Genomic DNA, 22,716 nt, shown 5'->3' on the forward strand with positions numbered 1-22,716 from the left:
CCAGAACAATGCTTTTATTTATTTTCTTATTCTCAAGTGGACTTCTTTAAAAGAAAATTTTGAAGAGGTAAGAATATCAAATATGGACAGATAAATATACTATTTATCATTTATTAAAATAATATTTTTGAATGCCAAACTTCTAGAAAGTCAAAATATTAAAATGAAAAGGAGCCCCAGACCTCAAGAGGCTTAGGCACCAGGTGGACATGTAAGAAAAAAAATTTTAGTCGCTGTGAAGGATGCTACAATGGGTGCAGTGGCATACAAAGTGGAACAAGATATTAGTATTCAAGAAGACACTGACTGCCCTGAGGCTTGAAGGGTGAACGAGAAGTTGTCAGAAGTATGGAAATTGTTTAAGTGTTTTCGGAATGTAAAGGATGATGGGGGGAGGATCTGGACAATCGGGGAAGACCCTGAACCCCATGGACACTAAGCAGTTTAGATATTAGTGCAAGTGACAAGGAACCATATGACCAAAAGGGTAAATACTGACAGGGTAACATCCCCTTGACTAGCTGGTGTAGAGTAGATGGTGGGAGTTGGGGAAAAGAATGAATTAGCAACAAAACATTGAGCAAGACGCGTGACCAAATACTCTGAGCACGTAGTCCTGGACCACAGCAGTGGTTGTGAAGGCACAGCCTTGAATATGAAACACAAGAGATATTTAAGAGGTAGAATTAAAAAAAAAAAATGTGGTGATCATTGACAGCCACTAGCAGGGACATATTCTTGTGAATTCAGTGCCTGCTGGGTGACCTTTTCTACAGAAAGAGCAGCAATCCTGTCTGCTGCTCTGTGGTTGTTTCTATTTGAGAACTGGAATGTTAGCGTTCTTAATGCAAACTAGAAGCAGCCGCGTGTGGCCCACTGCAGGGATTAGCTCTGAGATGCTGTGGCATTTGTCATCAGTTCTCAGGTTTTAGCACCCAGGAGACCATTAAATCCTGGCCAAGGTGCACAGCTCAGGTGAGCTGTTCTGCCAGGCGCTGAAGCTGGAGGCAATGGGGTTAATGATGCAGAAATTGGGCTTGGCATCAGCCAGGCCTGAGTCTGAATCCTGGATCTACTGTTTGCTTCGATCCTCACTTCTTAGAGAGGTTTCCCAAACTAACTTCTCTCCTACAGAAGGAGAGAAGAGTGCCGGCTACGTAGGATGGTTATTTGGATTAAAAGAGATTTTTGCTTAAAGTCGTGCATAAGGGATGAAACTAAAATTCCACAGTTGGTCTGTCTAACTCCACAGTCTACACTGTCTCTTTATCTTTCTTTCTCTTTATATTTAATATGTGCATTATTTTAATTATTATTTATTTTTAAGAAATGCAATAAATTTAGTTTATACTTCTTTGACCCAAAAGTTATTTCATAGAGAGCTTTTAAAGACCCATGAAAAAAAGGGTTTCTATGTTTTGGTTTTTATTGATTTTCTATTTTTACTCCACTATCGTCAGAGGATGCTTGTATTATTTTTATCTTATGAAACTTGTTGCATTGCTTTGTGACCTAATTTAGAATTAATTTGGGGAAGGTCCTTTGTGGTCTTGAAAAGAAAGTATATTCTCTATTATCAGGGTACAAAGTTTGTCAACCAGATCTATTCATTATGTTCTTTGGGTCTTCCACATTCTTACAGGAAGTCACCTTTTATCCACAGTTTTGGTTACACGAAGTTAACCACAATCCAGCATAAATGAGCACAAAAAAATAAGTTAGTTTGGGAGGGAAAGAAAGAGAGCATATTCGCATCACTTTTGTTGCAGCATATTGTTATAAATGTTCCATTTTATTAGTTGTTACTGTTGCTAATCTTTTATTGTGCCTCATTTATAAATTAAACTTTATCGTAGTATGTATGTATATGAAAAAAATATAGTGTATTTAAAGCTGGGTCCTACCAGTGGTTTCAGGCTGCCACAGAGGTCCTGGAATGTATCCTTCGTGAATCAGGGGGGACTAGTCTATTTCTCTTTTGTTCTCCATTTGGTGGTGTGTATTAAATTATCTGAACTAACTTCCTTCCTTCCTCCCTCCCTTCTTTCCTTCCTTCCTTTTAGACAGAGTCTGGCTCTGTCTTCTAAGCTAGAGTGCAGTAGCATTATCATAGCTCACTGCAACTTCAAACTCCTGGGCTCAAGCCCTTCTCCTCCCTCAGCCTCCCAAGCAGCTGGGACTGTACTCTTGCACTACCATACCCAGCAAATATTTCTATTTTTTGTAAAGGTGGGGTCTTGTTCTCTTTTTTTAATGAGACAGAGTCTTATTCTGTTGCCCTGTGTAGAATGCTGTGGTGTCATCATAGCTCACAGCAACCTCAAACTCCTTGGTTGAGGAGTGATCATCCTGCCTCAGCCTCCCAAGTAGCTGGGACAAGAGGCACCCACCATCACACCCAACTAGTTTTTCTACTTTTAGTAGAGATGGGGCCTCACTCTTGCTCAGGCTGCTCTTGAACTCCTGAGCTCCTCAGGCAGTCCTCCTACCTTGGCCTCCCAGAGTGCTAGGATGACAGGTATGAGCCACTAAGCCTGGCCTGGAGTTTTGTTCTTGCTCAGGCTGATCTCAAATTCCTGGCCTCAAGTAATCCTCTGTCTCAGCCGCCCAAAGTATTAGGATTACAGGTGTGAGCTACCACGCTTGGCCTATTTCTTCTTTAATCCTCTGCAGTTTCTGCTATATACAGAAACTGTATATACAATTTCTGCTACATAACGGTTATTGTTATGTTACTTGGTGCATATTCCTAACTCTTGAGCACTCCTTGTGAACTCTGGCCTTCAGCATAAATCAATCCTTCCTTGTCCTATTTTATGCTTTTCGGCCTGCATTTTACTTTGTCTTATATCATGATCAAAATTAAACTGAAAAGCTTCTGTACAGCTAGGGAGAAAACAACCAAAGCAAATAGACAACCTACAAAATGGGAAAGGATATTTGCATATTCTCATTCAGAGACTAGCTTGATAACTAGAATCTATAGAGAAATTAATCCACACGAAAAAAGCCAACAATCCCATATATCAATGGGCAAGAGAGATGAACAGAACCTTCTCTAAAGAAGACAGATGATTGGCTACCAAACATATAAAAAAATGCTCATTGTCCCTAATTATTAGAGAAATGCAAATCAAAACCACCCTGAGAATGGCCCACATCACAAAGTCTCAAAGCTGCAGATGCTGGTGTGGATGTGAAGAGAAGGGAACACTTTTGCAGTGCTGGTGGGACTGCAAATTAATACAACCTTTTTGGTAGGAAGTATGGAGAAACCTCAAGGAACTCAAGCTAGACCTCCTGTTTGATCCTGCAATCCCATTACTGGGCATCTACCCAGAAGAAAAAAAAATCCTTTTATCATAAGGACACTTGCACTAGACTGTTTATCGCAGCTCAATTTACAATCGCCAAAATGTGGAAACAGCCTAAATGCCCACCAACCCAGGAATGGATTAACAAGCTGTGGTATATGTATACCATGGAATACTATTCAGCCATTAAAAAAGATGGAGACTTTGCATCTTTTGTATTAACCTGGATGGAAATGGGACACATTATTCTTAGTAAAGCAACAGAAGAATGGAGAAGCATGAATCCTATGTACTCAATTTTGATATGAGGACAATTAATGACCTAGTACAGGGTGGAGGGTGGGGGAAGGGGAGAGCAGAGAGAAGGAAGGAGGGAGGGGAGTGGGGGGAAGAGCAGAGAGAAGGAAGGAGTGAGGGGGTGGGGGAAGGAAAGAGCAGAGAGAGGGGAGGAGGGAGGGGGGTGGGGAGTCTCGGTGTGTGACACATCATTTGGGGGCAGGACACAATTATAAGAACTTTACCTAACAAAGGCAATCAATGTAGCCTGGTTTCTTGTACCCTCAACGAATCCCCAACAATAAAAAAAAATTAAAAAAAAAAAAGACAAAATTGATGCTTTTCGTTGTTGTTGGGAGTTTCCATTTGCCTTGTATGCTTTTGCCTAGCTCTGAATTTTTCACTTTTTAAAAGTACTTTGTGTTGGCTGTGTCTCTTGCCTTCAGCATAGAGTTGGGTTTTGCAGATTACGTGTTTCTGACTGGTACACTATACACTCCCCAGTGTATAACCAGAATTCCAAAAGATATTTGTTTCCTTTTTCTTTACTTTTCTTCCTCAATTAGGGGACAGTCTCACCTAGGCTCCTAAATCTTGCTAGCAGCATTTGGGACCCATCTGAACCTGACGTCCCCTAGGAACCACACGGCTTAGCTGGGTTCTCATTTTCAGTCCTGCCCTGCTGGTTCTCACACGCCAGGAGAACAGGCTCTTCCCCTTCCACGTGGGAGCCCCCACATGCACTTGCTGGCAGTGAACGGGAAGAGCGCCAATATCAAAATTTAAGAACACCTTCTCCTCTGCTGCCTTGACGCACAAACTGAAGTTGCCAATATTTGTATTGATGCCTGATGTCTCCCAAAATATTCCTTAAAATATAATTAAGTGACCTTGGAATAATGTCATATCACTTATGTCCACTGCTACAGGGAACTCAAGAAACCACCTACTCAAACTCTCTCTGTTTCTATGATACCCAAATACATTTTCTAGTCCTGTTTGCATTTTTCTGGAAGTGGTTAACTGGCACTGTCTCTTATCCTATAGGTGTGAGTTTGAACAGCTATGCTACATAAAAGCTGTGTGATGCCAAGGACCTCGAGAAGCATTCTTAGCCTCAAGTTTTTATCTGTAGCATGGGGACAGAAACTCAGGGGGCTGTTGAGAGGACTAAGCAGGGTTACAAATTCAAAGATCAGACATGTAATGAGAATGACCAGGTCGGTAATTAGCTGAGCCTCTGTATGTAAGGTAGGAGCCATGAAGAGAGTTCATTCTTTTGTCAAAGGAGAAAACGCGGCTGGGCTCTTTTTGCATCATTGTGAGCTCGATCATATTAACAGTTCTTCCAATTTTTTCTAGAAAAGCAAAAACCTGTGTACTTATAAATTTACTAATTATTCACTATGGTAACTAATTCAAATTTCTTTAAGACATTTGATAGATCATTAAAATACACATATCTGTGGGCTGAGTATACCTGCTGCCTGCCACTTGGCAGTCTTTGGTCTAAATAATTAGCATAATGCCAAGCACAAGATAGGCACTTACAAACTGCGAATGCAACACATCTGAAACCTTCCACATTCGATTCTTGAGGAAAGGACTTGTTGGATTGGGTGGAAGAGAAGCTAGGAGACTTGAGGGTAACCAGGACGCTAACTGCAGGCTCAGGAAATCAGCAGAAATCATGAGGGAAGGAAATAGAATAGGGTGAGGGGGCTCAGCAAGGAACTCTGCCCCCTCCCAGTCGGCCTGCTCTGACTCCTCTTTGACACTCTCTGGATCTTTCATACAACTGGCCAATCCCTGTAGGGATATAACTGACTTGGGGGTGGGGGGGAAATGAGGTAGTGAGACCCCGCAGCTGGCTGGAGCTAGAAGGGCCCTAGAGCTTCCATAGAATGAGTTTACTGGGATGAGAACAGAAAAGACTTTGGACTGGAGGCCAAGGAGGCAACTTTCTCCCTGCCCCTATTCCTTTTGCCTTTTCCCCATCAGCAGCTCCGAAGCTAGCCAAATATTTTCTACTTGAGTGGGTTGCAGCTGTCCCACACATGTTCTAAATAAGGGCCAGCAGAGCTGTTCCTATTTTTAGCACTTTAATGTGGATGCAAAGGTCACCAAGATTCCCCATTTGCTGGCTCAATTCCTCACTCTCTTTATATCTTGTATTTTCCTCCAAGTTATACACTTTCTGTTCAAGTAAGTTAAAGTATGACTTTGGGAGCAGGAGAGACCCCAAATATTTACTTCCTCTTGGCTGGACTCCTTATAATTGCCATGGGTTGGGTGATATATCTGTCCTGTGGCATGCAAAGTCATGGACAGACTTTGGGAAACAACACTCCAGGCTTGGACCACAGCCACTCCGTTTTTTTCTGCTGAGTATAAGAGGTTTAGAGTAGAGAATAGCTTTAACACTTTTCTCATTTAACCCTCCAAGTACATAGTTGAAGTCGCTTTGGCCCCGAGTGGCTAATTTGCTTATTGATATCTAACAATAAGAAGAAATATTATTATCGCTTATACTCATGGAAGGGTTTCCTGTGCTGCTACTGCATCTGAATTTCCACAATGCAATAAGGTGTCTATTTCAATTATTCCAATCTTGCAGATGACAAAACTGAGGTTCAGTAGTTTGAGAAACCTGCTCAAAGACACAAAGCAGAGCCTGAATGGGATCCTGATTCTGGTTCACCTCTTTCCAGAACCAGCGCTCAGCGTATAGATTCAAACACTCACACACACACAGAAACACTCTCAGAATGGCTCTTTCATTCTATTCTTCGGAAACCACGGAGTGTTTCCAGAACATGAGAATAACCCAGCCAGAGCTCCCACTTAACCTCAGAGGCCAGGGAGCTGCTGAGACGTGGACGGAGGGTCCCACCTCTTTACCTGTTCTCAGGGTCGGCCAAGGCCATACTCCGAGTGACGTAGCACATTTTCAGGGGGATGCTTTTCCGGTCTCTGTGGAAGGAGAAGGACTGCGATGACAGAGGGTCTGCGGAGCTGCCCCCTAACCGAGGGGATTCAGGTGGTGGTGTTTCCCACCCGATCTCGGACACTGGAGACCCTTTCTTCACATAGGGTGTGGCTTCTCGCATATACTTCACTGCAAGCAAAAGACAACAAGGGCTTTTAAGTACATCGAGGCTTCATTTCTGGAAAGTCTGATTGTATTCTTGAGAGAAACTTGCAATGGATGGATAAGCTCTTCATACTGAACCTCTTAAACTCTAAACAAGATTCGTAATTTCTGTCCCTCTCAACATAATTATCCTATTATTTAAATTATAGACTATCATGGATCTCAGAACCTGCTATTATGATGTCCTGCAGTTGAGAATTGATTCTAACTTTTTTTAACCATCTTTCCTGATTGTAAGCTGTATTCTGGGGAAAAGGCTGCAAAGAAATCGGCAGACAGTGAGAAAGCAGAAAGTACATTAAAGGATATATTATTCTATACAGATGTAAGGAACCTGGCTGCTATAGTCACTACCCACGACACTATTTTCTGTGGGGAAGCAAGGATAAAGCTTTCCATTTAATAGTGTTTGACACATACACACAAAGAAATATACACCAGCACACGTTTCATAGTGGAAAACAATTTGTAATAGCAAAAACACTTGTAAGAGCTGAAAACTTTTGATAGAAACAACCTAAATGTCCACTAAAAAAAGAATAGGTTAAATAAAGTATAAGACATCTAAACCATAGTTTTTTAAAAATGAGATATAGATAGATGTGTTGATGTGGAAATATCTGTAAGAGCTCTTACTTTTGTATGGAAGGGAGAGGAGACAGCATTACACTAGCAGTGTTATCTAGGTGATCCCTTTCAGGTTAATATTATTGTACATATCAGCACACTGATGTTCAGATGTTTAGCTTATGTGGAGTCCCATGGCTAGTAAGTGGTGGACCTAGAGTTTGATTTCCTAGAAGCCATATTCTCTCATGAGTTCTGGCTACACTATATTGAAGAAGGATGCAAAATGACAAGCTAGCCTTTATTTTATAAGCAGTAGTGATATAGTCTCAGTGATTTATGGGCAACAGGGTGGCGAATCAAAGATCAGCTTTGAGAGAACTTCTGGAAAGTTAGATTGGATGTACTTAAGGGAAAAATATTAGAAGTAAATATATTAGATCCAGGGCAATGGGGTTTATTGCCACTGATAACCCGAGCAACACTCTAAATATCCGTATAAAATGTAAGAAATTCCAGAAATGTATGGTTTGAGCCACTCAAGGGCAAAAGCACAGGGAGTGTAGTAAATCTCAGCTTGGAAGCATATATTTACCAGGAAACTACTTTTTGTATAGCACAGCACTAGGGAAATTTACAGAAGAGAGAAGATATAGAAACACCTTGAATAAAGAAGACCCTATAGGGAATGATACCCAATATATAGTAATCCTTTCAATTGACCAATTGAAAAATAAGGACAGTAAATAACAAGGCAGGTGTGAAACTTAAAGATTCATTTATTTAGCAAAAATTTATCGATCAATTTGCTATGAACTGAGAACTGTGCTGCCATGAAAGATAATAAGAAATGGCTCCTAGTTAGAAGAAATGTAAGCCTAGAAAAGTAGGAAGAGAAGTAAATAGATGATATGGAAGCATGTGTTAAGTTTTAAAACTTGTTTAAGGCGGTCTTAAGCTTGACAAGTGTCTAGAGGCCTCAAAAAATCAAATGTAAATATTTTCTAGAAGAAGGCAACTTCATCCAAGGCCTCAAGATTCTGTACAAATCATTTTGAAGGGAATGTGCTGGCATAAAATTAAAGAAAACATCGTACACAAAGAAACAAGGAACCATGAGCAAAACCCAGCACAAACAACTACTAGCAGTAACAGTCTCAGATAAAGCTGTGGTGTGTTTACAGAAACAAATGAAAGCCAGAGATTACTACAAAAAAAAAAAAATAAAGTAAAAAATTGATAAAAGAATCAAACAATAATAATATGTCTGAAGAAAGAATTAGTGAATTACAGATAACATAAAATTATATAGAATGTGTCACAAAGATATAAAAAGATGAAAAAATATGGAATAGAGATTAAAAGATGTGAAGGATAAAGCAAGAAAATCTAAACATGTTTAACTGGAGCCCCAGAAGAGTAGGATAGAGAGAATATGGCAAAAACTAAGAATGTTCCCAATTCAAAGACACCAACCCCACAAGTTCAAGAAACTTGACTTGGTTTTGCTTAGCTAAACCTGTGAACTTCACATTCAAGACAAATAGAAATAAGGTATTATCCTTCTTTATATTTTGGGTGAGTAAAAAGGGATCATATTTTCTTTAGAATTTATGTTTCTTCTGAAAGTTTTAGTTATCACCTCTGCTTTTCACTAATGTTGGAAGGAAGTCTTGTCAAAATCCTTAAATCCTGAGATCTCTGCCACCACCAGAAAACAAGTTTTCAATTTCAAGGACATAAAGGCTAAAAGCTTATAATCACTGTCACTAAGGAAATATGCTGAGGTTCTGGAGCCTTTTTTCCCTGTTAGTTCTGAGGAAGAATAAGTAACATCAACATATCCTTTCTTAAACTCTTTTTCCTGGAGTCCTGTTTTTTTCTGATATGTATAGAAAATGGGAAAACTTGTTCTTATGTATGACAAAGGAAATTGCCATTGGATTTCTCCAATGGTTCATGATTTCTGATCCAGAGAAAGTGATAAAATTGTTAGAATGTCGTTTCTTGCCAGAAAAGACTCCAGGTCATTCCTACAAATTTTGTCCATGAACTATATGCATAATTCTACTGCCAAGCACTCCTCACCTCCATCCCAATTGAGGTCTGGGGCTAAGTACTCCCAAGCAGAAAGTAAGAGCAGGACAATGATGTTTGAATGTGGTAAAGCAGTGGCTACAATAGGAAATAAAGAATGTGAACCTTTCATGGTTCTTTGTGACTTAGTGTCCTGAAATTTCTATCTAGGGTAATCAAAACAATGAGCATGTGGAGGCCTAATTCAGGAAGGGAAAAGTGTTGCCTGAGATTGGATTTGTATACAATAAGTACCCTAAATTGATGAATTAAATAATATAGAAGTTTGTTATTCATTTGTCAGGAGTCTAGAGAGAAAGAAAATGGTTATTGGGGCAGCTGTGTTCCCTGAAGTTGTCAGGGACACAGGCCTCCATTTCTGACCAATCAGCATCCCCAGGACACCATTCATTGATCCAAGATGGCTGCTTGGTTTCCAACCATCAAGATCAAATCCCCAGTAGCAGGAAGGAGGAAGAAGTGAAAAAGGTTACACTTCCAAGATTGACACATTATTTCTGCTTACAACCTATTGGCCAGAACTTAGTCACATGGGCATTGCTAGATGGAAAAGAAATTTATGCCTTACTCTTGACAGCTGTGTTCCCACCCAGCTAAAAATTGGTCAGGAGAGGAGACTATTACTGTGGAAAAAAGAAGAGAATAAATATTAAGTGACAATTTGGCTTTTGCCACAGAGAGACAATTCTTTCAGGACTTAACATAATTAGATTTTACAATACAAATGTAAGTAAATATGTTAGAGCAGTTTGTAAAAAACACAGTGACTAGTTTACATACAGTTTTGTTGAGTGTTTTTTGCCTACTAACTCATTTGAACCTCACAGCAATCTCTCATACAGCCATTATAATCATCACTATTTTACAAAACATGCAATAGTAAGGGGTAGGTCATCTGCCCAGAGTTGCTGCTGCAAAATAACAGAAGCATGAGGTAAATCCAGGCAGACTGGCTTCAGAGTCCTTTCTTTTAGCCATGAAGCAATACTGTTTAGCACACTTAAAAGAAAATTAACTGTATGTGTGTGTGTGTGCTTTTATGTGCTAAGGGAAAACATCCAATTAAGAGGCTGTTGCCTATAACATAAGAGAGCTTTATTTTGTAAGCCTGAACTATTAAACTATGGCATTTCAATAAAACCCTTTTAAGACACTATAATACGTATTCATAATAGAAGGTTTAACCTGGCAGCACTGAACTACTACTGTCTGCATAATTACACCTCTGTGTGCTTATAGACAGTCATTTCAGGCAAAGAGCTGTTGAAACCAATCAAAACACAGCCCAACCCAGGTCCAGAGTGTCTAATAATCAGAACTAATTAATAAATCATGCCCTTTCAGGGAATCATGATTTAAAAGCTTTGGTTGAGTAATTAAAATTCCAATCTTCAGTTGCAAAAGAAGTGGGAGGAGAGCAGGAAGAAGTGGTCTTTAGACTGATAATCCACTAACTCACTTTCAATGTGTTTGTGATATTTTATTTGAAGGACAGGTAGTTGTGAAGATTTCAAAAGAATATTCAGTAAAGACCAAGTTTGCTAAGGTTCCAAGTTGCCACAATTAAATCTTTGTTGGGTTGGCTGGATAACATTTAAGAGGAAAGGCACGCACAGGCCACTAATGAGGAAATGCTTTAAGTAAATCCAATCAACTCTCCTACCAGGCTGGTTTCTAAGGAGCCAGAAAGAAAGTCCATCTGATATGTTTAAGTTTTCTTAAAAACAACAGCGACTAACACAATCAAAAGGGAATTTTCAGATTACAGGAAGGAAGAGAAACATCTCATTACTTTAGGGTATATGAGTACAAATGTGCATTTTCAAATGTGATTAGGGGGAAGGGGCATCCGAAGGAGGCAAGAAACCTGGGCATTCAGACCTTGGCTGAAATGTTCATGTTGGAGACAGGTTGGTGACAGTGGGATTTGCTGACAAAATGCAATATAAGACTTAGCCTTAATGGCATTTTCCAAGGTCATATAGAAAGGAAAGATGCAGAGGGAGATCATTAATACTTCCAAAAAGACCAAGAAATGATTAAAGAGGTAATATGTTTCTCAGAAACTATAGCTAATGTCTTAGGAGGCTGAATGATGCAGTGGAAAGAGAATTGGCCTTGGGAGTTGGAGACCTGGATTACACGTCCAGCTTTGCCACTACTGGCTCTCCAGCCCAGGACGAGTCACCTCACCTTTCTGGATCTCATTTTCCTCACCTGGCAAGGGAGGGAAATAAAGTCTGTACCCTTCAAACATTTAATAAGTCCTTGGAAAGCTGACTCTTCTGACATTAAAAAAAAAAAAAAAAAGAACATGTCTTGCTTCAGCTTGTCATTTGTGTTATCACCAAGAAATAGTCCTCTTAAAATGAGTGCCAAATTCTAGGCAAAGACTTTAGGCAGATGTGTTTTATGATGCATTTTGTGCCTAATTCTGTAGGTACCTGACAATTATGAAAATAAGCCTGTGAGAACTGTTAAAAGTACTCAACTTACTTATTCTTTGGTTTGGCAGCAATGTCTAGAAGAACCATTATTTTCATTCACTTACCAATAGTTATTTCACTCTCATTCTGGCAGCTTGGTTCACGAAAGTATAATTTTAAAAGACATTTAGAAGATGGTCAAAAGGTTCTCAAGATGTCATTAAGGACATTTGGGGTGAGGGTGCTGAGTTTTTATATGTGGAGCCAAGATAAAAAAATAGTATGGATTGGTTTTTTTGTTGTTTGTTTTTGTTTGTGTTTTTGTTTTTTGAGTAATCCTTGGCCTCCAAGAAAAAGGCTATCTCAAAATTATCCTATTTGAAGTAGTCCCATCATTTGATGTGGTCTGTCTTGATTCTTTAACAAACCAAGATAATTGACCCCATAGTAAGCAATGGACCCAAAGAAAGTGTACTTTGGATATACTGTGGGTAGTCCTACAACCACCCAAAGCACACTGATTGGTTTAGTGATAAGATTATTCATTAATTCAATAAATAGTTAACAAGGTCTTGCTGTCGGGAAGGGTCTAAGTGTTAGAGTTACCACAGTGAACAAGGCAGACTGGCTCCCTAGCCTTAAGGTGCTTCTACTCTAGTAAGCATGTGCGTGTTAGGGGGTAGGTTAGAGACATTAAAAAATAGTATAGGGTATTTCTCGGAAAGTAATATGCACTAGAGGAATTAGGTCTGGCCCAGTTCACACAGAGCCACTCACCTTCTGACCCCTGTCCACTTCCTGACCTCAGGCCATAGAGAAGTACTAAACATGCCATGCTCTCTCCTCCCTCTGTCCTTTGTACATGCAGTTTCCTCTGCCTGTAAACCTTTCTGTAAAACTCATCTCAATTCAGGTAAGACCTTTTTGATGTGCTGCTGACATATCCAGGAAGCCTCCCTTAAACTCCAGTCATGCTTTTTTAGCAAGCCCCACTGATACCAATAGCATCAGAGCCAAAGAAATCACAAGGATGGCTTATTCCATGCTAGGCACTGTGCTGATCAGCTTATAAACATTGAAAATAATTACAATCTGGGCGGTGCCTGTGGCTCAAAGGGGTAGAGCGCCGGTCCCGTATGCTAAAGGTGGCGGGTTCAAACCCAGCCCTGGCCAAAAAAAAAAAATGCACAACAAAAATAATTACAATCCACCTACCCTTTACACTGGATGCCAAGCCTCTCAGGGGATGACCTCTGCTGTTATCTTGCTCCTTTTTATTTCGTTCTACAACTTTTTCTCATGGAATCTCTTATAGGTTCTCACACTTTCCCCTCTGAATTATACCCAATCTATGTTGTTGTTTGTTTTTCTTTTTCATCTAAAATTTTTTCTTTTCCTTCTTTCCAAGATGAACTGGCAGCTGGTGTCTCTGGTCAACCATCTTAGGAAGATTGTTAGAACTGGTCTTTGTTAAAGATGAAGTAGCAGAGGCCAGCGAGTTTCAAGATCAAGGGGTAACAGACGAGAGTCAGGAATCTCTCCATTTTATCCGGTAGAATGGGGCTTGGCAAGCTTTTTTTGGAAAGAGCCAAACAAAAAATTGGGGGTCTTTCTGAGCCTTAGGATCCCTGTCACAACTCCATTCTGCCATCGCAGCACTAAAGAGGTCATAGACAATATGTCAAAACATAGGTGTGACGCCATTCTAATTATACTTAATTTGCAAAAGCAGGCAGCAAGCCACATTCGACCCATGGGCTGTAGTTTGCCAACTCTAGCTTTAGAACAAAAACTCAGCTAGGCATGTACTGAGTGAGCCCTGCTCTAAATGTGTAAAGTATGCTAGCTCATTTAAGAGCAAGTCTATGAACAGGCATGTTATTATCCAAGCAAGAAAAATGTGGTGTGGAGAATTGATATGATTTGCTCATGGTCACACAGTAGCAACGCACAGTGCTGAGATTTGAACTGATGGTGTCTCGCTCCAGCACCTCTGGTTCTAGTCACTTGTATCCTGGGTGCTGCCTCTATACATGACCAAATGTTCAGTCCTAGATTCTGTTTGTCCAATCACAAAAATTTTGGAAATGATGCTCTTAAAAAATCTTTTAGTCTACAATGTTTTATTTTCAGCTTCTTATAGACTGATAAAATATCAATGTTTGGCTTTTCATTAAGAAAAAGGCAAGTCAGGTTCAAAGAGGCTGGAGCTACTGGCACCTTGTTCATTTGACTTCCAGAAGTTGTGAAGCAGCTGGCCCACATTCCCTTAAGGTGGTAATGGAAGAATCAAATATATAATGTGCATAATAGGTAAGTCTTTTACTATTTCAGGTGACTAGAGAGTTGCTGGGAGGGATACCTAATGCCAAAGATGACAAAATTAAGATGTTTAAGAGTTTCACACAGGGCCAAACCAATAAGATGATATAGAATCAGGATAATGTGGAAAGTCACTATAATATGTAGGATAGGGAGGACTATATTATAAGTAGTTCATATGAAGAGTGGTTCTATGGAGTTTCATGGTTATAATGTCTATAATAAAGTAATGGGATGTTAGGCATCACTGACTGAAGTATCATATACAGAAAAGAGAGGAAAGTATCCTTTTTGCTGCCTTGATTAGTCCATATCTGAAGTCCTAAAAAGTGAATCAGTTTTTATTTTATTATTATTATGATTTTGAGATAGAGTCTCACTCTGTTGCCCTGAGTAGAGAGCTGTGGTGTCATACCTCACAGCAACCTCAAAATCTTGGGCTCAAGAGATCTTCTTGCCTCAACATCCCGGGTAGCTGGGACTATAGGCATCCGCTGCCATGCCTAGCTAGTTTTTCTATTTTTAGTAGAGATGGGGTCTCGCTCTTGCTCAGGTTGGTCTTGAACTCCTGAGCTTATAAGTGATCAACCTTCCTTAGCCTCCCAGAGTGTTAAGATTACAGGTGTGGACCACCATGCCCAATATTTAAATGAGGGTAAGAAGGGTGATCTGACTGTTGAAAGGTTCAAGAAAAATAAATGCATACACTAAATGAGACATTGGTACAAAAGTGGTGAAGGGCATAAACTCTGGAGTCTGACTCCTGAGGTCTAAACCTGAACCCTTCTACTGCCCAGTCCTGTGTCCCTGAGCAAATTTCTCAGTTTCCCCATGTGTTAGTCTTTCAGTTATCTCCTAGGATTATTGTAAAGACTAAATGAATTAATGTAAGTAAATATTTACAAGAAATTTGGCACAGTAAATACCAAAAATACCAGTTACCATTATTAGGAGTTATTTAACTAGAAGAGAGAAGATTTATAGGACCTAAAGGACTGAGAGTTAGGCAAAACTCACTTTGTGTATCTCTGCTGAGTAGAGCCAGGATCAGTGAATACAAATTACAGAGGCAAGATTTGGCTTCGGTATAAGAAAAGACTGGGAAGCAGTGACTTACCTAGTACTAGTGACGTTTAAGCAGAAACTGGATGAGATGTCTTTCAACCACATTGCAGAAAAGAATTCTACTTTATGAAAGAGTAGATTGTTTCTAAAATCCCCTCAAGCTGCCATGTGCTGTGATTCCTTGTGGAATGCGGTTAATCAAGGTGCCTAATCCAAAGACTCCAACATAGTGAGGTCAATTCATGATTGCGTTGCCAGGTAAAAGCGTGCTGTACATTTCTTGATTATTATAGCTTATTAGCTACATATTAGTTGTGTAACAAGGAGATAGTTTGTTAAAGTATCTGAGTCTTAGAATCCACATCTTTAAAATGAGAAACGCAATGTCTTCCTCAGATAAACAATACAATGAGAAACACAATGTCTTCCTTAGATAAACAATACAGTGTAGTGGTTTAATATTTGAGCTCCAGAGTCAGAGGATTTTGGTTTCATTCCCAAATCTTCCACATAACAAGCTGGACTTCTTTGAACAAGGTAAATAACCTCACTGAACCTCAGTTCCATCACCTGATATTAATAGTGCCTATCTCATAGGACCATTACAAGTATTAAATATATTTTTAAATGTACCCCAAACCCTTACAACATTGCCTAGCACATACTTGTCACTCAATTTTTTAAGTGTTAGTATTATGTTGTTGCTGTTATTGATGTTATAAGACTTCATTTTATTATTTTATTTTATTATTATTATTTTTTATTTTTTATTTTTTGCAGTTTTTGGCCAGGGCTGGATTTAAACCCAGCACCTCCAGCATATTGGGTCAGTGCCCTACTCCTTGAGCCACAGGTGCCGCCCAAGGAGACTTAATAAGAAAATGCACCACAAGACTACCAGTCTCTTTTCTAACCCTAGGAACTATCAAAATCATAAATACTTGAAAGCATTCTTTCTTTAATTCATTTCTTGCACACAACTTAAGTCCCTATCCCAAACATTTTGTGGGACTAGACATTGTAAGATAGATGACCCGATGGATATACAAGTTCCTGCTTTTGAGGATTTTATTATGTAATCATGCCGGGGAGAAAAGCATACAAACAAAAAACCTGAGAATTGCTATAGAATATAATTTGTTGCACACACAAAAATACTCTAAATACTCTTACATTTATTAATCAGATACTAGTAAGTACTGAAAGGACCTGGATTAATGATGTGTACAGACTTGATTCTTGAACAATTTTCCAGCAGAATCTTCAACATCACAAATACATCTAAATTCTCCTCCCTGGGAAAATACAGTCACTATTTTAACAGCTATGCTTTAACATCAGATAAGCCTTAACATCTGATAACAGGAAGTGAGTAACAGGCACAAAGAATGTCTGAATACTCAACTCCACATGTTTTTATTCCTTCCCAGACAGAAGACCACATGTGAATGTGAGTTTACATCAAAAGTCAGGAAGTACCTCTCTCACTCCCCCTCCGTAGGTATCTCTGGAAGGTAAAACTCTGTTATTCCAGGTGTGCTTGGTAATAACATCCTGCAAATGAAACTTGGGGCTCAGGAAACTTTGCAGTTATTTTTCAGTGAAAGAAATCCAGAGTTTTATACATCTTTTGCAAGGGAAACCACATTGATTAAACAAAGTATCACTACCAAGGTCAGGGAAGCTGTGATTTCTTTTCTTCAACTCATCCTGGATATGCTGCAAACCTAAAGTACTAGTAGTAGAGACAGCAGAGGAATGGTCAGGGGTTCTTTTAAACATCAAGCTCCATCAAACTGACAATGTTAGGAATCTGAAAGTGCTTCATAGTACTTCCATGTGCACAAACTCATTTCATGCTCATTGTCATCCCAATCTGAAATATGTGCAAATTAAAAGGCATTTTAGAATCTGACCACGTATCTATTTGCTTGAGATTTCCATGAGCCAGGAAGCAAGAGCCCAACAACTTTCTCCACTAAATTCTGCCTTCTCCCAAAACATGTGCACACATAAAGACATCTGGCGCCACATAAGTAATGCCTATAGGACTCACCTGAACTTACTGGGCTTCTCACTCGATTTTCTCCTAAAGGCAAATTTAGTTTGGCCTTGCCTAATACTATTTTGGGAGAGTAATTTCTAAGAATCAGATCAGGATGACAGAGGAGAGGCCTGAGCAAGTTTCTTGCATCTAATCATCAGAGCCAGGGGAACAAAACCTCACAAGATTTAATTCTAAACCTCTAGAACTATGATTTTCAACCATTATGCCATGAGAGGATCTTAGGTGTATCGTAAAACTTTTAAAATATCATTAATTAAATTATTTTTGAAAGAAATTCAAAAGAATAGTAAGTATATATTTTTTAACTCTTTTTTTTTTTTGATCGATATAATCTAAGTGTGTCACAGAACTTTAACTGTAAGTTCAACTGTGCCATGAGATAAAAAAGGTTGAAAAACACTGCTGTAGAAGCTTCACTGTTCAGAAGCTTCTGAAAGGTCAAGATAAGCAGGGCATTCTGTTTATTTTTGCAGTTTTTTTTTTTTTTTTGGCCGGTGTCGGGTTTGAACCCACCACCTCCAGCATATGGGGCCAGCACCCTACTCCTTTGAACCATAGGTGCCACCCAAGGGCATTTTTTTAAAAGGATGTAAGAAGTGGGTGCTGGAGAGCACCAGTGGGCACAGCTTTTTACAATAAATATTCCCATAGGAAAATTTAATAACAAAAAAGGTGTGCAAATTGATGTTCAGAGAGTTTAAATACCTCAAATAAGCACCAGACCTGGAATTTGATCCTACATCCTATAAATCTAATTTGAAAGTCCCTTTCACCATAACCACAGATTTAATAATAATCTAACCCATGTTTTCATGTTCATGTAACATGGAAATATGGGCTAGATTATTATAGCTAATAGGCAATGAGTTGCTGTTGATGCTAGAAAAATCTATGAATATTGGGAGAGGGGATTAAATCTATGAATATTGGGAGAGGGGTTAAAAATAATAAGTGTATTCTGCAATTTTCATTACCAAAATATTCCACATCTGTCATAAGGCAAAATCTAAATGTAGGAGAAAGACTAAAAAATAGACAAATCTCCGTCACATTTTATGGAAATAAAAAAGGCAAGAGATCCAGATGTGGCTTTTAAAAAGACAGAAAACAAAAAAAAAAGAAGGCAACAGAAAATTGGTATTATGAACAAAAAAGGAAACATCAGATACAATAGACATTAAAACAATAAACAGGGTCATGGCTTGTTGTCTGTAATTCTAGCACGCTGGGAGGCTGGGAGGCTGAGGCAGGTGGATTGTCTGAGCTTAGAGTTCAAGATCAGCCTGAGCAACAACAGGACACCTTCTCTAAAAATAGCCAGGCTTTGTGGTGGGTGCCTGTAGTCCCAGCTACCTGGGAGGCTGTGACAAGAGGATCCCCAAAAGTTTCAGGTTGCTGTGAGCTATGATGTCTTCGCACTCTACCCAGGGAACCAGAGTGAGACTCTGTGAATAAAATAAAATAAAATAAAATAAAAAACAATTCTGAAACCTAAAAAAGAACTTTTGACAGCTTTATAATAATAAATTTGAAAACTCAGATGGAGTGCCCAAATTTCCAGAAAAAAACAAATTTAGCAAAACTGACATAGGTAGAAATAGAGAGCATCCTTAGTCCTATAACTTTTGAAGGAATGAAAACAATGGTTAAAATTTTCACTACCACCCCTACCCCCAAACAGTTTATTGGTAAATTCTACCAATTTTTAAGGAAAAGCTCATCCAAATTTTAATCAAACAATTTCAGAGAGTAGACAAAGAAAGAGCCAGTTTACTCTGTGAAGCTAGTGTAACTTTAATTACAAAACCAGACAAGGAAAATTTCAAATAGGAAAATTGCCAACCTATTTTATTAACAAATATAAATGCAAAAATGCTAAACAAAGTATCAGCAAACCAAGTCCAGCAACATATATGGGCTGATGGAAAGTATCCAGCCATGTATGTTTCCATTTTTCATAGTCATTGCTGGATAATTTCTGGACAGTGATATATACAAGAAGAGTAGCAAAGCATCATGACCAAGTTTTGATTATATGAGTAATGCAAGATTGGTTAAATATTAGAAAAATGTATAGTTGTCATTTAACAGATAGATAAAAGGAGAAAATATTTATGACCACTTAAATAAATGGGTAGAAATCATTTTCTATATGTTAAACTCTAGTAGGCAATTACAATAAAAAAAAGAAGCCCTTAGTAAACCAGAAATAAAAATCAATTTCCTTATCTTGCTAAACATTATCTATTAGTGAAAAAACAAATTGACATCAAACATTTTAAAAAACAAATTTTTTTTTTCTTTAGAGACAGTTTTGCTTTGTTTCCTGGGCTACAGTGCATTGATGTCATCATAGTTCACTGTAGCCCCAGATTCTTGGGCTTAAGCCATCCTCCTGCCTCAGGCTGGTCTCAAACTTCTGACCCCAGGCAATCCTCCCACTTCAGTTTTCCAGAATGCTAGGATTTCAGGTGTGAGCCACCATGCTAGCCTGTTATCAAACATTCTAAATGATGAAATTCTACAAGAATCTCCTTGAAAATCAGGACCAAGATAGCAATACCCTCTGTTACTTCTTTATGCAATATTGCACTGGAAGTCTTAGGTAACACTAAAAGATAAGAAAGAACAATATGTCAATTGGAAGGTTAAAAAATTAAGCAAATAAATGCATTAATGAATAAAAGAGAGTGTGTAAAAAGAGGGAAGGAAGTGGGAAGGGAGTGAAGGAGGGAGGGAGGGAAAGTAATCATAAGTAAGCACCTAGAGTTTGTTACATCTGAATTTTCATCATGTCTGGGTCCTTACTCTCTGTGTGGTTGTTAGCATATCTCTGTGTGGTTGTTAGCATGGGTGTTGTGAAGGGAAAGCTAAAACTGAACAACAGGAAGCTTATTGGGTTATCTAAGTACCAGTATAGTTTAGTTAGAAGATTGCAGAATTTGAGTCAGATCAACCTGCCTTAATGCTTCTGATTGCTCCACAAATGGCTATATGGAATGCCTCCCTAAACCTCAGTATCTGGACTGAAAAATAGGGTTATTAACACGTAACTTACATATTTGCAATGAAGATAAAATCTCCTATGGTTAGAATGTGTTCCCTTCAAAATTCATGTTGAAATTTAATTCTCATTGTGCTGATGTTAAGAGGTGGAGTCTTTCGGGAAGTAATTAAATCATGAGGGTTCTGCCCTCATGAATAGATTAGTGCCTTACAAAAGTCTAGAGGGAACTAGCTTAAGTCTTTTTGGCCTTTCTGCCTTCAATCATGTGAGGACACAGTGTTCATCCTCTACAGAGGATGCAGCCATCTTGGCAGCAGGAAAAAAGGCTCTCACCAGACATGGAAGCTGCTGTGGTCTTGATCTTTCTAGCCTGTAGAACTGTGAGAAATAAATTTCTGTTATTTATAAACTTCCCAGTCTATAGTATTTTGTTATAGCAGCACAAATGTGCTCATTTAAATTAAATTTAAATAATATTATTAAACTAAATCATGTTTTATTACATAGGCAGATGTGCTGAAGGACCCATTTGCCGGGTACCAATATATATCTCAAACAATCACCAGAAAATATTTTAGGGCATATTCACTTGCATTTAGAGAAGAATTCAAAGCAAACATCTTGGCTTTTGTGAGGGACAAACCATTGTCTATGGTAGAACATTAAAACAGAGACACTCATGGGCAGAGAACAAAGCCAGAGTTTTCACAAACCCAGGGCAAGTAGCCTGAGAAATATCTCAAAGTAACTTGGTGACTCATGTTGTAGCTTATAGACAAATGCTAATATGGTGATATGGTTAACTGATTCCAGGTATGAAACTTAACAGTTTTCTATAGGCTAAAAGAAGATTTGAAGTGTCTTAATGTCAATAACATTTAAATATTGCATAATTCCAAAGAAATTTTAAAAAATCTTTATAAATACAATCTACAATACAATTTATGAATACAATCTATAATACAATCTAAATTGTATTGCCCTAAGGCAAAGTATATCCAGCAACCTGATGTCCCATAGCTCCCTCAGACCAAAACTAAAAGTTTGCTAACTGGGAAATCCTGGATGGTTACAGAGTAACCATCTTCCTAGTCCTGGGCCTCCAGGCTTCCCTCAATGTAAATTTGCCATGTAAACAATAGCTGGGAATTCACTCAGTTATATTGTACTAAAGAATTCAAAGTATTTGCATGAAAAATGTAAGTGCTTTACTTTCTATGAAAGCCTAAACTTTTTACTCCTTTTCTTTTTTTTTTTTTTTGTTCAATAGGTAATGTTATCTAAATCTATTATTTCACTGGACAACCCTACAAGTCACACTTGATTGTGACCTGAGCAGGCAGAGGGCCTTGGTATATGTAATCAAATATTTATAGAGGGCCTTGGTATATATAATCAAATATTTATAGTCTAATGTGCCATCAATAATAACAGAGGTAGAACTCAAAAACATACTTTAAAGCAGTTCATCTTGTTTTTCGAGTATCTAAACAACACCTTTTCTTTTTTTAATCCTTAGTTAATGTCTAAGTACATTTAAAATGGTATCTTTTGTTTTAAGACAGTCTGCCCACACTGTACTACATAATTGTCTAATTATTTCCAATAAATATTCTTTTCAGGTCTGCAACCATTTACAAACATTACGACATATTTCAGTGAGTCACATTTGGACTTTCTAAAATTATAGATTTATAAATGAATTACACTTGGAACCAATTTTCTGCCAGAATTTGGGAATACATGGCATTATTCATATAGTGAATGAGATACATACAATCCGAAATTGTTCAACAATTCCTACTGCCAAACAAGGAAGTTAGGGAGAGACCAGGAGAAGTACTGAAGCTTAGTTTCATATGCATTTCTTTTATATGATGATAAATTAGTTATGGAAGCTGTTTAGATAAGTGCAGGAGAGGCAAAGAGTTCACCCTGGAAACCACTGTAATGACACAGCAAACACGTTAATATCACAGGTGCATTTGTTCCTCTAGCTAAACTGTGAAGAATAATAAATAGCAAATGTTCATCGACAATTCATAGACATATATGAACTATTCATGAATGTCCTGTTTGTGTCTCGCTACAGCTCATCTTATGTGTGAGGAAGCTGAAACGCAGGCAGGTTTCCCTGTTCAGTATCATACAGTGAGTAAGTGGAGGAGTGGCGATTTGAACTCAGAGTTTTATGAACTAGCACACACCACCACATGTGTTGTCGATCTGTGACACTGTCCCTTTTACTCTTTCTGGCACCCAGTCTTGTGGTTTCAGAATCCCATCTCCTTTCCCAGGAAGAAAAACATCTGAAAATGCATCAACTCCACAGTGGAGTAATGTTTGAAAACTGTTTCGGGATGGAAAAAGCTGGACTTAGGAGTTAAGATCACCTAGGATGAGGCACAGTTCTCTCTTTT

At 38.5% G+C, this 22,716-nt stretch overlaps 1 protein-coding gene across 1 annotated transcript in view; it reads right to left on the minus strand.

Moving 5' to 3' along the window:
• The window catches only part of SNTB1 (syntrophin beta 1), a 280,473-nt gene that overhangs the window by 136,054 nt on the left and 121,703 nt on the right, over window positions 1–22,716 (minus strand). Inside the window, exon 3 of the mRNA XM_053559149.1 lies at window positions 6,492–6,708. Within this exon, the coding sequence (XP_053415124.1) occupies window positions 6,492–6,708 (217 nt within the window). The remainder of the gene's footprint in view (window positions 1–6,491; window positions 6,709–22,716) is intronic.

The sequence above is a fragment of the Nycticebus coucang genome, chromosome 13, assembly GCF_027406575.1.
Source record: "Nycticebus coucang isolate mNycCou1 chromosome 13, mNycCou1.pri, whole genome shotgun sequence".
NCBI lineage: Eukaryota > Metazoa > Chordata > Mammalia > Primates > Lorisidae > Nycticebus > Nycticebus coucang.